The sequence below is a fragment of the Streptopelia decaocto genome, assembly GCF_964273445.1.
Source record: "Streptopelia decaocto genome assembly, chromosome: 1".
Lineage (NCBI taxonomy): Eukaryota > Metazoa > Chordata > Aves > Columbiformes > Columbidae > Streptopelia > Streptopelia decaocto.
The window spans coordinates 184,376,590-184,395,006 of NC_138663.1; the positions used below are offsets into that span (position 1 = coordinate 184,376,590).

Sequence of the window (18,417 nt, forward strand, 5' to 3'; positions counted from 1 at the left end):
CTTCACACAAAATAAAGAACTAAACCTTGGTGCAACAAGAGAACCAGCAAGTCACAGGAAGCTTTTATTAAAATCTCACTTCAAAGAGTAAGATCGTTTTTCTGTCAGCCTATTAGCAATGGCAATAAACAAAACCACATATTTTAAAACACCGCAGATGTTGTTTGAAAACAAAATAATTTCCTCATTACTATACATAAAAAGCCTAACGCAACCTGAAAACAATATTACTGTGCTCAAGTAAATGTATAGAAATATAGTAAAGACACTGAAGTAGAAGTGGATTTTTAACAATTCACATAAATAATTTAAATTAACTATCTCAGGTTTTTTTTATTACTGAAGTTTGTCATGAAATACATTAAAACAAACATTCTATTCATGACTTTATAATATAAGGTTAATTTATTTTTCTTCAATAGTGTAGAGAGACTGGTTGAATGGTTTGGACTACTTCACACTACATGGTTCCATTAAGTTGGGATAAGCCTCAATTTTGAGAAGAGGGGAAAAAGAAAACCCTAGTTCCTATGTTAAGCAGATTCTGTAACTTAACATGAAGGAAAACTGTTCTGCTTCTAATATGCAGTAGTTATTTTAACTAGTTGTCACAGAGAAAATAAATCCAGACCAAGCAACCTAACTGACCGAAGAAATGCACCAGCTCTGACATATTCATAAATATAAAAATGCAAATATATTAATGGCAGATTGCTGTTTCAATTTGTTATCTAAGTAACACACCCTATTCAGCATTTCTTCCAAACTGGGTCTAAAGCTTACAAATTAACTAACAAGAAAAACAATGTTGCAAAGCAACAACGGAAGGATGCATAAGCTTTAAGTTAAAGCTGAGATTAACATCTTATTTTCTACCCCAACTATTTAACTAAGCGTCTTAAATTGCACATTTTACCAACATAGGAAGTCCCAAATAACTAGTGCAGATGCACCACTATACCTTCAAAACACAAACTTGAGAGGCTAGGATGACCAACAAGAAGCTCAGGTAAGAAATCTGGGAAACTGAAAATCATCTTCAATCTAATTATTTAGGTGATAATACAATGCAAAAATGATTCAGTATAACACACCGAATACCCAGACAGAACCACTGAGACAACCACCCCTTTGCAAGTACCACAGAAGAGAAGAATACATGCAAAGACAAAAGCACGAACGAGCATTCTTACTCAAAGTGTTCATCCTCACACTCAAGTTCCCATGGCCACTCTGCATCTTCAGGAAACTTTATTCTTCACTGCAGTTCTTTATTTAAAAAAAACCACTACACAAGTTCAAATGCCACACTGGGAAAATTTTCTGAAGAGATATTTACATTTGCAAGGTCAAAAAATGCTGCAATCTAAGAAAATAGTTCACTTAGTATTTAAATCTTCCTTGTGCTTGTATAGCTAGAGGAATAAAATTAAAAATCCAATTTAAAAGACTTTGGCTACTGACTTCTCTGGTTTTGAAATGAACATTCTGTTCTTTTAATTGCAGTTTGCTTTAAGCTTGATACTAATTATGACGTCTTTCGACAAAATTCACTTTCCACAAGAAGTGACCAAGCATGAGGAGGGTTTACCCAAGCCAAAGGTTCCACCTGTCATTTACTGAAAACAGCCTTAAGACTGTTACAGAAAGACAATTATACAGCTTTCATCAAAGCCAAAGCTAACATGTATTCTTAGAAAATGAAGGGAAGTAAATAAAAAGCTGTGAAATACTAACTCAGATATTTGCCTAAGTAACTTTCTATCTGTATCATGTTATCCAAGTGAAGCCAGCAGCCCGTTTCCCCTAAAATTTTAGTTAAATACAAAAATTAGGTATTTTTAAATGTAAATCCTTAATTATCATAAATGCATGAAATGCATCTGAAAGTTTACTGTCTCTCTTCAGTTTTAGAACACTGAATAAAATTGTAACATTTTCCTCCTGCAAGAAAATGATCAGCTAAAGAAAGTCATATAAATGCTAAGAATAATAGAAGAGTCTTTTTTTGGACCAATACCTAGTACGGTAAATCATTTACTGCAAATCAAAATAATTTCTGAAGCTATTTTTTTTAAGTGGCTGAAAAACCATGAGAACAGGACTTAATGTAGCACTCAGTGAGACGGGCAGAGTCAAAATAACTTCCCTTAAGGGCAGTGTAAACAACTGTACAGCAAAATGACAGAAGGTACTATCTCTGCTATTACAAAATGTTCAAAAACTATCCTTGTGAAAAAAGAATACTGTAATTAATGTGAAAAGGAAGTACGTAACTGATTTTATTTTTCAGGGTAACGTTTAAAAATGTACTACTGCTCCGCACTGATTTAAGAACTTAACTCACAAACACCGTGGTACGTAAAACAATTTTTTTCTTAATATTTTGATAAATTACACAGAAAATTCTACTATACTGTGTTATTCCTATTTTCCTACACTTCAAGAAACTTCTACCTAACTCATGTTTTCTTGTGAAAAGCCTGTCATAAAATAAACAGCTGGTAGGACCACAGAGACTAGAAATAGAAATCTGGGACTGATGAAAACTGAAGATGGCTCCTGTCTTTCATAATAAGAAAAGAGACACCTTTTTATAGGAAGAACTCTAAAAAATTGATTACATTCAGCAATTACTGCCTTGTTCTAGACTGACTGGTCTTGCTTCACAGTCATTGTTTCAATTGCCTTCTCTTTGAATGAGTCCAGCTTTTATCTCTTCATTTCAATCAGTGTTTTAGGACAACAGTCATAAGACAGATAAGCCATGTCCTCCCAGTTTCACCATTCACTCCCTTCCTGGATAAGAAATGCCACCTGTTATACTGAAAAAAATCAGCAAATTAAGACCTGTGTTTTGTCTGAACGCTGGCAAGATTTTAGCTTTTCAAGAAAACCCTAATATTCAGTAGCAGAGGCCTCTTCATGTACCTGATATAAACCAAAATGATGTATCAGAAGAAACAGTCATTTAATGAATCAAAAGGTGACTCCAACATCCCACAAAGAAAAAACCTAAAAATCCTTAGCTTAAACTTTTCAGAACGGCACTATGATTCTTTCATTAGTATAGAACCATAGAATCATTTTTGCTGGAAGAGACTATCAAGATCATTGAGCCCAACCATTAACCTATTTCAGAGCAATGAGAAGGGTCTGTGTTTCCCTTAGCACCAGGACAGGATCCCACCTGGGGAGCACGTGCTGGCGAGCAGGACACAGCCCTGTGCTCTGGATGCCTGGGCAGATGATGTTTTCCAAATGCAACTTTCCCAGGGCTTTCCTGTGACACTTGGAGGGCAGTGGGCATGCTGACACTGCTGTCACACAGCTTTGCATAAGCTCAAAGAGTAGCAAAACCTCTCATTACTGGTCTAGCTCTCCACCAGCTCCCCTGAATCAGCCTTCTGGGAGAGATGGGGGAAACTTTGGAGAATAGTTTGGGTGTGAAGGGGCCTTCAAAAATCAACTAGTCCAACCTCCCTGCAATGAGCAGGGACTTCTTCAACTAGATCAAATTGTCCAGAGCCCCATCCAGCCTGGCCTTGAATGTCTCCAGGGATGGGGCATCTACCACCACTCTGGGCAACCTGGGCCAGTGTTTCACCACCGTCATTGTAAAAAATGTCTTTCTCGTATCTAGTCTGAATCTCTCTTCTTTTAGTTTAAAACCATCACCCCTCATCCTGCTGCAACTCGTCCTGCTAAAAAGTCTTCAGTGTGGATTAACTTGGATGAGAGTCTGTACCCATTCTGAGATTTTGGATTCCAGTCAGGGATATTTAGACATGACTAGGTCAGATCCTGATGGATTTGCATCTGGAAGTTATAGGAAGATCTGAACTGACCTCAGGAGTGGGTAAAAAGGGCCAACAGAGACAATCAGATCTTCAAAGCATCATATTGTAAGATCACAAATAATGTGTGACTTCCGTCAGCAGGTACTTCACATATACTTACAAAATACCCTTTCAAAAGAAAACTTTTGCCTAGGTGTGCACTCTGAGGTCACACAGACCCTTGTAAGTACAGGTTACTTCCTAAACCCATTTTCCTCCTTACACCAGGGGGATGTTCCATCTCTTAAAGGAATTAGCAAAAATAAACTATTGTGCGAGTAAAAACTATATTGTAGAAGTACTGATGTGCAATCTGTATTATCTCCTTTAATGGAATTTAAGGCCAATTAGACACGACAACATTTGGGATTGGTTTTGGTACGTTCCATTCTGCTTTAGAACAAGGAATCAAATCAGCTTTCCTTTTCTCAAGAATACAAAACAGATGACCACTTCTCTGTCTTATTGCTGCATGTACTCATATTTGAAGTAACAAATTTTGTAAGACTTGACTTCTGCTCACTTATGCAAACTGTGACTTTGCCAAATCCTTCATTTTATATCAACCCATATTGTATTTTATGAAGTTATTCTACATTCAACTTTTAAAATATGTACAGATTACACTCTAACCTTCAGGCTCTCATAGGATGTAATCCACTTCCTACTTAAGTCTACAACATGAACCTACTGATTTTGAAAGAGCACCTAGAGCTACCCAAAGTCATAATTTCTACTAGAAACCTATCACTGGAAATCATTATTTCTAATCTCCAGTGAACTGTATATAATTTTCAGAAGAATGCTCATAAAGCAAGGAGATTCATTCTTCTACATTGACAAAGGCTAAAGCTGTAAAACCAGATGCCCTAGACATAAAAATGATAAAGATTACTTGAATCTGTCATAGGCTATTATCCTCTTTCCATGAATAAAAATACTGAAAAGAGCAAAATACAAATCTTTTCTTCCACAAGAGGTTGGAGAACCACAGGAAAAAGTGGTCTGTGTTAGGCTTATTAAACAGCACTGATGTATTTCACAGCTTTAAATATGGCAGAGCAGTTATAGGCCAACCTTCTGTTCCTACATATAGCCCCTGAACAAGACGGCAATTTCGACTGAATATGAAGCATTAACAAGTAGCTTGTGAAACTAATGAGACTGAGTATTCCGTATCTGTTATGAAACAATGTAACTTACATTATCAACTGACATTCGGTAAAGCACATCCATACTCAGCATGCTGTACAACTGTAACTGACTTTCTTCCCTAAAGGCTCAACTTTTATGACAACAAGCGCTAACACATGTTCTCACCTTTTTGTATCCTCCAGTAACAAACTAAGAGTTCAGGATTTTTATTCCAATTAAGCTACAAACATGGATACTGTTAAAAACAAAGCAGTAATAAAAAACCTAAAAGTTTGTATCTTTTTTGTATCCTCTAGTAATAAACTAAGAGTTCAGGATTTTTATTCCAATTAAGCAACAAACACAGATAGTGTTAAAAACAAAGTAGTTTTAAAAAACCTAAAAGTCATTACTCAAAACTAAGAGTAGCAGAATCAGATCTAAAAGAAAATTCCATCAGTGCTGTCATGTCTTCAAGAAATAAACAAGGTGGTATACATACTTTTCTGCCTGGAGTTTTGTGGTTTTTACTATCAAGTCCTGAGTTTGTTCCTTTGCTGCCTAGAATACAAGGAGAATTGTTAGGCACATGAAAAACAAAAACACATCAAATGTATTACACGATCTTTAAAATATGTAATACTTTTGAAGCTGAGTACAAGCAGTTTAAAGAGTGTACTCTTTGTAACAAAAGACCTTCTTGAAATAAGGATTCACTAACCCTCGTTGTTTTCAGGCATGAAAAAATATCCTTATTGACATATATTTTCACCTTTATATGCGTTTATATTCACACACAATTTATATTTAATACAAAAGCATTATTACAAATATTAGGAATAGTTCTGATCATTTTGTTTGTCCACCAACTGTAAACTGTTTACTGGTATAAACTGATAAATGAAACAAGTTCCTTTGGATGCTGAACTGCCCAGTACAAGTGTTCATTGAACCATTTCAGACAACACAAATACAGCTGAGCTGGCCTTGGCAAGTTCAGCTCTACAGTCCAAGCAGCTCAGAGGGTTGTTAAGGACCAAGCTCAATGCACTTAACAAGTTCATCACAGCCCTAAATGTTCAGTGATGACAACACAAAGGAACCCATGCAGAAACAACTCTGCTACAGAGAGCAGCTGCGTGACTAAAGGGATTGCTGCAACTGAAATTAAAGAGTTCTGAAACTTTCACTCAGCAAGAATATATAAGACATCCGTAACTGTTGGTTTCCCATTTCCCACTGGACACCACCAGTGATCACTTAGGCAGAAAAAGAAGATTTAGCAACAAGAACAAAAAATCATGAAATCAAAATGCATTCAGTATGGAATAATATTGCAAGTGAAGAGGTGGAAACAGCTATAAAGATATTCTGCATTAATAATACCAAGATTCTAATAGGTCTTAATTGTGGTGTTTGCCAAACTGAAGATGCCAGTCTTGAAACCTGTGAGAGGTTTAATGCAAGTACATGCACAAACTGACTCACGTCAGCCTTTCCACCTGCCACACTACACTGGTCACAATGGAAAAGCAGCCAAGGGACAGGAACAAGTCCAGAGGTGAAAGAAGGACTGCAACTGCTCAGGTACTACAGTCAACAGAGAGAGCCAGAGCTGTTCCACAAATATAGACAGCTGGCACCACTGAGGTGCCAATTGCTGAATTTTATAAAGGTAACTATTATAGACTAGCATGCAAAGTTAATAAAAACTCTACAGAATTTACTGAACATCTTGTAATTCCAAAATAATGTAAAATATCTTTATGCTTTTTGTATCTTATATAAATAATACTATTTAGATTTTGTTACGTATTTGCATTTTAAGCTTATTTTTATAATATTGATTTTCAATGTTTCAGTCTGACAAAAAAAGACTATTACAACAAAAGACTAGACCTGAAGAATTCAGTATGGAAATCTACTAATTTTTTCCCCTCCCTTTCTTCAGAATTGCAGATTTTAATAAACCAAAAAGACAGAAGAAGAAATTTTCTTCCTTTCCAGTACTTTCTGGACAGAGGTATTAATTTCCAAGAAGAATGCTGACAGCAGGACAGCAGAAAAGCAGAAAGGAAGGAAAAGCAGTTTTTCTGGATCTAGGTAGATACATCAGGAAGCCAGTTTTTATTTACATGCACATAAATACATGTCAGATACTGTTATTATTGTATGTATGTCACGTAAGAGTTCACATCTAAGCAAAACATGGTAACTGGCAGAAAAGAATCAGACATGTCAGAAAAATCACAAAGTTTATCAACTGATGTTTCCTGCAGATCAAAAATAGAAACATTTTTCTCTTCCTCCCCACCTCAATATACTCAATATCCTTCAAGCTCACTTTATTCCATTCCAGCACTTGCCTTCCATTCCAGTCATTTCATTTATCAAGTCACTGTCCTGAAATCAGATCTGACAGTATCTGATTATTTGGATTGGACAATATTTTAAACTTACAAAAAAAAAAAAAGTAAAAATGCTTTTTGGCTTATCAATATATAGATATATAGTCCCTTTCATATCTTGTGTTTGTTCCACTCTCTTAATGTACTGTTCTCTTAGCACACTTTTCTGCCTTATATGCTACAGATCCTCCTCTTGATATCTGTTTGCTCTACTTAGTTCATTTTTGTCTTTGTATTCAGCTTGAGCACATACTTGCACATTTTCATGTCCTTTTACAGATAAAATACCACAGTATTTGAAAACTGAGTGCTTGTTCATGGGCTTATTAACTTACTTTACATTCATACAGACAAAGAAAACATGAGTTGAATTGATACAAGTTATGAGTCCTACAGTACTCTAGAGGAAACCTCCTGTGGTAGTCAGAACAAAACCACCTCCTGATTTTAATAGGAAAAGAAATCACTGTAGGGTGGCTCTGCTCTGAACCAAAAAAAAAAAAAAAAAGACAGATGATAGCTACACTTCATAATCTCAAGACAGGAAGAACAAAAAATCTGCATGGACACTTGACTCATTTCCACATCTAAGAGTTTAATCAAACAGTTCCTGAACTGACTAGGGAATACATCCACATTATCAGTGTTCAAAGAGATCTGAGACCTCTGAGGTACATTCCATTGCCTTCCAAAACTGAAAATTAAGTACTGCAGTGGGCTGCACTGTACTCTCACACTTTTTGGAACAAGTTCATCAAACTACAAGCATTCTGATGGGAATTACATACAATGACAATGAAACCTCTAAGTAGGGGGACATCTAACGTCCCCACACAAACCTTAGGAGGGTAAAAAGCAACTGTTTTCAATGGACTTTTTTAGTGAGAGATTCTCATTCACATACTATAACTTATATGCTATATTCAGAACAGATTTAGCCTGGCAAAACATCTACACTTCAGCATCCATAAACCTTTTAAACTCATCACTGTACTGAATACTGAACTCCTCCACTAAAACCAAGCCAGATGTCATAACACATTATAAAACACAACATTTTTTTTATATAAATGCAATTAACCCTTTAATTTCACACACATCTAATCCAATAAAATATTTTCTCTCCACTCACATACAAACAGAAATCACATTGCTATTCTCAAAATAAGTATATTACTGCATTCTGAACTGCAACTTGGAAGAAATTAAAATGAGTTCCTCAATGCATTTTCTAAATAAATAAATATATTAACACCTTAAAGTAAAATAATACACATACTATGGAAACATCTTGGTGCCGCTGTTAATCCTCCAAAATATTTATTTATCCTTTTAAAAGAAAGTAGTTGCACCCCAAAAGGAAAAATATACAAAGCACATTTATTTATATATTACCTTCAAACGACTGGACATATCTTCACAGCAGCTGCTCATCGCTTGCACATCTTCGTTTATACTCTCAAGCTCCTAAATAAGTTCAAATAACAGTAATTGCGTTTTAAGTCAGAAACACTATGCCTAGGCCCAGCTTCATCCCACCAAAATGAGATGCCCAAGTTAGAAGGAACACAGTTGCTCCAGGCTACCTGTTTATCAATGGAGAGAATGCACCTCTAAAGGTCAACATTCACCTGGGATTTTTTTGTTTGAAACATCACCTCTCTCTGCGCAGGATTTTCACCAAATGAAACAAACAATGAAACAACTTCACTGTAAAAGTACATTTGTCCTGGAAAGTCAAAATCTCTCTTAATCCTTTTTTCTTCATTTAAACTTCAAATTACATAGCAGTACTCTTGCAAGATAGCTAGTCGCGCTGTAAAAATACTACCTCTTTAACTTGCTTGAATATGTGGACAAATTCTTCATTTATGGCTAAGCTTCGTCGTTCTATGTCTCCACGCAAATTTCTTCGGGTGCGCAAACTGTTTTCGACAAAAAAGGTCGAGAGAGCCTTGAGTGCTTCCAGCATTTCCTAGAAAATAAAAAAGACCTTGACTTTCCACACAGTTGCAAAGAAGCAGTTCACACAGTCTGTAACCATCCCAAGTTCATAGTCTTATAAAACAACCTAGTAGATGGTACCTAAACACACTCCAAATCAGTTGGCAAATAAATAATTCCTGAGTCTTTCTTCTTCTCATATAACACATATAACTTTGTGTACTATTTTAGAACAGCTTTAATCAGTAGGATTACATTTGGTTAAAGCATGACACATCCACAGCTATAAAACATTTAAATCGGGAAAAGTTTGAGAAGCGCCCTCCGAGCTGAGCAATACAAACCTCCCTGCGATGTGAAGGGATAGCACAGGTGCGTGGCATGTCCCCGCAGAGGCAAACCCGAATTTTATTCCTACTAAACGCCGCAAACGTCAGCTTGCGGCTCCGCAGCGGAACTGAGGCTGCGCCTGGGCTCGCTGCCCGGCCCCGGAGCCTATCGGGGCTCGCAGCCCCTGACGGCTCATCCGGCCCCGCCGCCGCAGGCAGCTCCCCGCCAGGCAGGCCCCCGGCCCGGCCCGCCGCCGCCTCCCGCCTCGGCCGCCGCCCGCCCCACCTTGTCGTTGTCCAGGCGAGTCTCCAGGATCTTGTTGAGCTTGCGGGACAGCGGGTTGCTGCCGGGGGCAGCCGGGAGCCCCGGAGCCGGGGCAGCAGCCGGCGGCGCGGCGGTATCGGCCATGACTGCGGCCCTGCGCGGCCTCCCGCTCCCGGAGTGGCGTTGGCGGACCGGCCCCGGCGGAAACGGGATCCCGAGGCTTTGGTTCCGGCCTGGCCCGGGGTGCAGACCTGGTTGGTTACTGCTGGAGATGGCACTCAGGGGAGTATTTGAAAAGAAAGATTTGGGGTTGATGGTGGGAAACACGGTTCACCTCCTCAAGCCGGATAGCTGTGTTTAATTAACGAAATAAATGCTTTGGTTCTGAGCATAACGAAAAAGGAAAAATAAGTGGATTCTTCATTGTATAAACTAAATGGCAAAGATGTATCCACTCATTATTTTTCATTAGTAGGTTCTGGCACACCGGTATTTTCAGTTAAATTCCAGTGGGAGCTGGTAGTATGTGAGTTAAGGCCTTACGCGGTCCCTGGCTGTGCACACCAGCAGTGCCGTCTCTGCTGAGAGCAGTGGCCTCTGGAGGTGGCACTGGGCAGAAGGCCACATGTAGTGGCATCTTAGTGGCATCCAATAGCAGCCGACCCTCCAGAACCTGTCAGTCTGAGCCTGCTGTTACTTGCACCATCAGGAGTCCTGCTGCCATACAGATTGTCCTTTCCTGTCAGCATAGTGTGACTGAGGCAAAGAAACATGGGTTTTGTTTCCCTTTCTTTAGATCTGAGACAGAAGACACAGGCAGTCTTCTTCACTTACCAATGTAAGTAAGTATCTGTAAAACTGTGTCGAAATGCAGAGGGTCTCTTGTTCTGGCTGCAGATTGACTGACATGGAGGTTTTACCTCCGAGGTTTCCCGGAGCAGCAGAGCTGCCTCTGCCACTGGGCCATGGAGATGCAGCCTGTGGGCTGGGCCATGGTGGAACCCGTGTCCCCACTGCAGGAGCGGTCACCTTCGCTCCCCTGGACAGCCTGGCTGGCCTGGACAGGGGCCTGCGGTGGTGTCACTTTGGAGGGATCGGGTTAGACATCCTCAGGTGCCCGGCTGTGTGCCCCGCTCTCATGCTGCAGCCCTGACACATCCCGTGTCAAGTGCTGAGGTGCCATAGAGGGGTTTCTGTGAGCTTTTCCAGAGGATGAAAAGCAGGTACACAGGTGAAGGTAAGATGCCATGGAAAGAAAAAGACTATGATACCAAAAAGTCAGCAAAAAGACTCCTTAACACTGTTTTGAAAGTGTTAAAAAGCAGGCACTTTTATTGCATCACGCTGCATGCTCGGAGGATCGTTCCTTTAATCGAGTGTGCACGTGATTCGCACTTCTTGGTATTTATTACATATACCTATTGCATATTTATTTGTTTCTGCCACTTAGTTAATACATTAAACATAAATTATTTACATAACCCAGCCTGTTGCCGAAAGTCCATCTTTGGTATTTGAGAATCTTCATCAGGGGTCTCTAGTGGTCCCTGATGGTCTTCGCAGCCTGGTGCCCCCCCTGGCGTCAGCTTCTTGACCAAATTTCTTGAGCATGCATATTGTTATTTTGTGCTACTGCTCAGCAAAAGTCACGTGGCTCTTTCTTCATTTAGTGAAACATTCTGCTTTCCCAGCTTGCAAGCCAAGAACATCCCGCTTTGCCTCATGTCCAGTCTCTATAGAGCTATTGTTTCTCTATTAGGTTTCTGTTACATTATGCCTGGTCTTGCTACATTAGGCCTAGGGTTTTCTAAAATATTTTTGTTCCTCTTATCACGATATACAACACACAGCTGTTATTTAAGAAGAAAAGGGTCCTGCCATGGTGTTAGCTCTGAAAACAGCAGTGCCTTGTGTATGCAACTGTCTGCTTCCATTCATCTGATGGTGCATAGATCAAAAAGCAAAGATTCCAGTGGTACCATAACTCCTCAGGGGTCTGAGGAGTTCACATTGCTCTTCCTGAAAAGAACTGCAAGCGAATTGAGTAGCCTTTGCCTTTATGCCTAAGGTGGAGCAACGAACTTCTGAATCTTTTCATCCACTTTTGTTTTTTCTTTAAGTTTGAGTCATTTATCTCAAGAAAAAATTATATAATCAGAGTCTTCCTCTTGAAATTATAGCATGATAAGGACAGTGATAGCATATTTTTCTATTTAATTTTAGTTTTGTTTGCTTCCTCACATGGATTTTCTAGATCGGGGGCGTCAAACTCATTTTCACTGGGGGCCACATCAGCCTCTCTGTTGCCTTCAAAGGGCTGAATGTAATTTTAGGACTGTGTAAATGTAATTTTAGGACTGTATCTGAGCAGCCTGTGTAGGGCCTTGTTTCTACTCTTGGCTAATCAGCGAGCCAATTATTTTCATAAATACATTAAATAAATGTATTTATGCTTAATGCTTAAATACATTCAATTTAAGCTTAAATGCTTAAATACATTCATTTATTTTCAGATACCTTGCTTCCCATCTTAGTTTCTGTTCCTCCACTCTGTTTCACTGATGTTATCTCCTAAATGCCCTTTACTTCTGATTAAGTTTCCAGGAGCCAGTATCTCCCTTCTGCATGTCAGAAGAGATAAAACAGCATGCAGTCATCACAGGTGTGAGCAATTAGTATCTAAGCATGTCAAGAAAATCCTATTATTGGAAAGATCCCCTCCCAACTATAGTCATATGTTGTTAGCAGTTTGAACAATGTTTCAAATGCTGGTAACCTGTTGGGTGAGTTGAAAGAGTGAAGACACACCCTGAAGTCAGAAAGACTTGAACATCTGAAGCACGCGTGTCAGGTAAGTCAAGATCGTTGCCAAGTCTCATCCAGCAAGTTATACCACAAACATACAAGGAGCCACAAAGAATTTCCTCTGTCAGTTGGTACATGCGTTTTGTTTTGAAGGGTCCTGTTCTGCTTTCAGATGCTCCTTGTTGGGTGTGCATTTTTTCAAGAATGTGTTTCATGAGCCAGAATTCTTCTAGCTAACAAAACATATTGGGCTGGCAGGAAATGATAGGATTTTTATCTGTGCATGCATTCTCCTGAGAAGATGCAAAGAATTAATCAAGGGGGCACTTTTTTATCTCCCACAACTGGAAGATTTGTGTGAGGGCATGAGGGCTTACCTTTTGTTCTTTTATGAATATTAGATGTAGCTACAATAAAAAATCCTCTCTTTTTCCAATGTGGATAATATTTGCAGGCCAGATTTTTTCTCAGAACAGATTTTTTTTAAACAAAAATGCAAATGTGATCATGTAATGAGGTCAGCATCACTCAGCTGCTGTGCCACGGCTTGTATGTGTCACAAAGGTGGGTTTGATATGACATTCTTACCAGTTTGCTTGTCCGTCAGCAAATGTCCTGTTAAGTCAACTGGATGTACACCGTGGGATAGCACAACTGGGAGTTTGTGATTTGTAACTGCCAGAAGAGACTTCGACTTCAGATATCGGTTTCTGTGTATCAATGGAGGACAGTTTGTGTGGTGTGTGTAATTTACCCAAGCATAAGTTGCCTTACCAAAGCTAGATAGGGGACCAAACTGCAGGTGTAAGCAAAGAAATGTCTGGTACATGGTGTTTGCTGTTGATTTTCTTACCTCAGTTCCTTATTATGTTGGGGTTTGTTTTATTTTTTTCTGCAGAAATAGACAGTAAAACAACTGTTATCACCATGCAGCTGGTGAAAATGTTCCCAAAACACTCACTTGGTGCACTACAGACAGGACTACAGTTTAGCCTGCAGAGCAAGGAGTGTGGTCTGTGGCATGCCACCTGCTGTCTACAAAGTCTGAGCTAATAATGACGTTGTACTTTCAAATGCTTGGAGGTACATGTTCTTTTTGAAGGCAAAGACAAGAAGATTTCCAGTAGTTATGTGAATCTGTTCCTCAAAAGGCTAGGTAGGGACAAAACGCGAGTGGATTAATAAGTTGACTGGGGTCAAAGAAATGACTGGAGCTAGTATTTCCCTTCTCTGTGACAAATGAGGAGTGATAGAGCAGAACATAAAGGGAATGCCTTCTTAAATACAGAGAAAATGGAATAGCCCTTGCTATGGGTGTCATCACAGGCAAATGAGGGTGAGAAAAGGAATATTTTTGTGATGGGGAAGAAGAAAATATAAAAATACATTGAAAAAAGGAATAATAGAGGGAGAGGGAGGAATGGAGGAAGGTAGGAAGGAATAACACAGGGCTTACTTCAGTTTGATGCCCAGAGGACACAGAAACAAGAAAGATTATGAAGTCAGGGAGGTGAAAGATCATATAACAAATGCCCCAAATTAGTTGTATTTTCTTATAGTGTAATAGGTTAAAAGAAGTTAACAATGCTACTGTTGCACACAGTTCGTAGGCCCCGATGCTTTCCGATGCAGCGAAGAAGAGCATCTGCAGGAAGCTGGCTACAGTATCTTGCTGCTCAGCTACCCCATCCCTGTGAAAGCGAGAATGGACCTTTTTATTGCAGCCCCTGTAGAAGTTCAAATGACTGGAACTCAGCTCTACCAGGCTCTCCCCTGCACACACCAGAAATCAATCACTACCTGTGTTCTTTGCCATCAAATTATTCATCAGCTTTCTCCAGCATTTTAATGTCATTTTGTGCTGTGGTTGGGCTAGAAAATCCAGCTGGTAAGCAGGAGCACAGGAAAATGTTCTGTGTTTTCAAGTCAGTTAGACCTGGGGTTTTTTTGATGGTTGCTTTTCCAATAGGTTAATATTGTAGACACTTTTCACCAGACCAAATCAGCCCATTCCTTGAGCTAACAATTTTTTGAAAGCTCAGAGCTGACCCCCTTCTGCAAATTAAGGTATGATTCCATGAGTGATTTGTCCAAAGTCACCCTGACAGCAACCTGTAGTCATGTAGTGAAATCCATCTGTGTCCCTTGAAGCTCCAGAAGAATGTACAGTTCCAAAGTTTCCGCTTAGCTCCTGCTGGCTCACCGAAGGATTTATTGTCATGCCTCACAGTCAGCAGTAGTGGATATAATATATGTGATGCTGAATCAGCCATCTGTTTGAGGGGCTGTAAAACCCCTGTTTGTTATAACTCACTGAAAAGATAACACTAACAGTACAGCATGCACCTCAGTGCATACCAAACCCATGAAATCTTCCTGTTCATCTCCTGCTAAAAAAAAAAAAAAAAAGCAACCATTGATTCAAGCAACCATGTCAGCAAAACTAATAGGATTTGGTATGAATATGTTTGGCTCTAGAATTCTACAGAGTACAGGACTTCCCTAAAGAAGTGGTCATCTAAACTACATGGTCACATCCCCAGCAAGGTAAATAGCATCAGTCATGGTGCTGCCACTAACTTCTGCGAGGGCCCAGATTTCACCTAGAAAAGAAGAAACATGTGGCTTAGGTGGTGGAGCCAGGAGAACTAGTATCTGCTTGTGTCTGAGTAGCTGCATCACCTTAGTAAGTCTGTGTCTTTGTGGCTGAGGTATAAGGCTTATCTTCCTTTGCATATGCCAGCTGGAATGCCAATGACCTCTGTAATATGGGAGATTATTGTTAGCATGATAACAATATAGCAACAGAGGGGAATATTTTTGCCAAAAGTAGAAGTAGGACATGAGTAACACATGATATCATGCTAACAGTGTATGCCAGACCTGCTATCCTTACTCTTCAAGCAATGACAACCTATGTCCTGTTGGCAAGAAATCTCTGAAATGTGCTCTGTTTTACAGATGAAATAAAAGTAACCTGGACAACTGAACAAAAATTACAACTGTTTGCCATCAGGCAAAGAAACTCTACCCTTCACCATGTCCTGATCTCAGCTGAGATCACTCTTTATCGAAGAAAATCTAGAGAATGATACCTAAATTACCGGGCACCGCCTTCACATCCACCGATCACCACAAGGCAATCTATGGGACTGTGACACGGCCATGACATGGATCATTAAAAGCCAAAGGTACGTCTGAAAAATCATGGGAATGATGGCATTAGAAAAAATGCCTTTTGAGTAAGTACATCAGCAGCACAAGTTTTAACACAGGCCATAACTGCTGCAAACTTGGCCCAGTTCCCTTTTTCAGCAGCTCCTCCAACTGCTGTATTTTAGTCCAGACTTACGGGTGAAATATCCAAGTCTTACAGATCTCAGTTGAACCTCTTAGTTTTTTCTTCCCTTGACTTTTCTGCTCTGTTCCCTGTGAACAAACTGTTCATTGCAATCCCTTGATGGAAATCCAGATCACAACCTCAGGCCTCCACAGCTAGTGATGAACTGTGGCAGAGTAGTATGATTGACTTCTCTGAGCTCCAGCCCATTTCTTTACCATGGTCACTATTCGAAGTACAGTCCTTAGTGTTAGTAACTGCTATCCTGTATCTGGTAGCTGTTCCTTGGGATGCAGTTGCATAAGATGATAGATTTCTCACCTTGCTAACCCAGGAAATCCCGAACAAATGTTCATATTGGCACAGGAGGGACAATAGTATATGACCAAGGGCGAGAGGATATGGGCAGGGACACCTACAGGATGGGACTTGCTTTTTAAATGATGGCTAACAATTTTTTTCAGGCAAAAGTAAATCTAGAACCATGAGGGAACAAGGAACCCTTGAGGGAACAAGCAGTGGTGTGGCATGGGGGCAAAAGTTAGGCAACTTCACCACAAAAGCCATCATCTTGTGAAATTGCACCTTAGGGGTAGTACTACTGCAAGTTACATAGAAATATTGATAAACATAGCAATTTTCATAGCAGCATTACACCATCAACCTAATTTTACAGGTAAGGGTGCCGTAAACAAGTTTTCTTAGTGCTCATAATGATTTTGTTTGGGTGGATTTCGTGGAACTTTATTGCTATAACAGGAAAAACAAAAGTTTCCAGCATGCCAGGAGAAGTTACACTCTCTGACTTCTGACAGGAGGGAAAAAAAAATAACTTCTCAGCAACTTCAGTATGGAGCTACCTGGTATATTTGGATTTGATTCCCTCCATAAAGTTGACTCAGAAATGTCCTCCGGGCTTGCCTCAACCATTCATCTTTGTGTGTCAGCTTATTCAGCCCTTCCAAAGCCTTGGCAGGATGCCATCACCCTCAGAGATGCTGGAGAGCTGCAGTGGATAAAAATAACTTATTACTTAACAGATGACACTGGTCGTGGTCACCACAGATGAGCTGCAACCAATTTCTCTGCAGAGATCTGCTCACCTCCATTAGAAAAACGTTTAAGCCTACAGTTTCTTGCTAAAATTATGGGGACAGACTTTTCAGTAGGGCCTGTTGCGATAGGACAACGAGTAATGGTTTTAAACTATAAGAGGGGAGATTCGGGCTAGACATGAGGAAGAAACGTTTTACAATGAGGGTAGTGAAACACTGGCACAGGATGCCCACAGAGGTGGTGGGTGTTGCATCCCTGGAGACATTCACGGCCACGCTGGACAGGGCTCTGAGCAACCTGATGTCATGGAAACTGTTACTGCTCATTGCAAGGGGCTGGACTAGGTGAGCTTCGAAGGTTCCTTCCCACCCAAACTATCCTATGATTCTATGATGATCCTATGATTCTATGAAAATTCTCTGCCATCCCTTTCTGGTGGTCATTTCTGCCTTCCTGGCATTCTTACACAGCTGACATCCCCATGACTGATGCACTGGGTGCAAACAACTGTGTCCCTGGGTGTATGGGAATATAGTGGAAGATTTGGCAAGGAGGTTAGTTAAATGTAAATACGCTCAAGTGACTTGCACCTGTCTGTAGAAAAAGCACATAATCACACTAATTGTTTTACTGAACTTGTGTGCTTGATGAGTAGAACCTCTGTGTTAGATAACATAGGCCTGTGAGCAACTCTAGGCACCTTATCACTATGTCTGAGATTCCTGCTTTGTTGTGAGAAAGAGCGGGAGGCTGCGACTGCCTGAAGCCTTGAAATACAGGTGAGCTCAGCAGGACCAGTGATCTTCCAACAGGGCTGAACCTACCAGTGCCTGCGTCCCCGCCTGTGTCACCTCTGCCTGGGAGCTTAGGTGTGACTTCAGAGATCACCCAATAGAGAGGTAACTAAAATAAAACTTGCTCTTCTTGCTATGTACCTACACAGGCACATACGTGTACACACTGGGGGATGGCAAAGATTGTAGGAAGCAACGTTGTTTCTAAACTTCAGTGTCCCTGGTGCATATTTATCCCATGGCAATCTGAAATAGTGAGGCTGGAGTGACTCTGGGCTGCCCTGCCAAGAACGGGCAGAGTGGTGTGACTTACCCTGTCCCCATCCCCACTGGGCAGCTGCAGGACAGTAGGCAGGAGCTTGGTGATGGGCTGTGTGCTTTGAAATACAGAGACAAAACAGCTCAGCCTTGCCGCCCTGGGTGATGCGACTGTCAGATGGCTGGATGGTACCGATGTCACTCTGTGATTACACTGGAAGCAAAAAAGTGTTGTGCGTTTTGCT

The 18,417-nt window shown here is 40.2% G+C and overlaps 1 protein-coding gene across 2 annotated transcripts in view; it reads right to left on the reverse strand.

Moving 5' to 3' along the window:
* Positions 1 to 10,298, reverse strand: part of COG6 (component of oligomeric golgi complex 6) — a 52,816-nt gene extending 42,518 nt beyond the window's left edge. The window contains exons 1-4 of one of the 2 annotated variants that reach the window (XM_082043302.1): positions 9,941 to 10,298; positions 9,213 to 9,356; positions 8,777 to 8,848; positions 5,476 to 5,534 (exon numbers count right to left, since the gene is read on the reverse strand). In XM_082043302.1, coding sequence (XP_081899428.1) covers positions 5,476 to 5,534; positions 8,777 to 8,848; positions 9,213 to 9,356; positions 9,941 to 10,063 — 398 coding nt within the window. In that variant the 5' untranslated portion in view covers positions 10,064 to 10,298. Of the gene's footprint in view, positions 1 to 5,475; positions 5,535 to 8,776; positions 8,849 to 9,212; positions 9,357 to 9,669; positions 9,763 to 9,940 lie in introns of those variants that run through there. The other variant, XM_082043303.1, reaches the window with a different exon arrangement.
* Between the last annotated feature and the right edge of the window lie 8,119 nt (positions 10,299 to 18,417).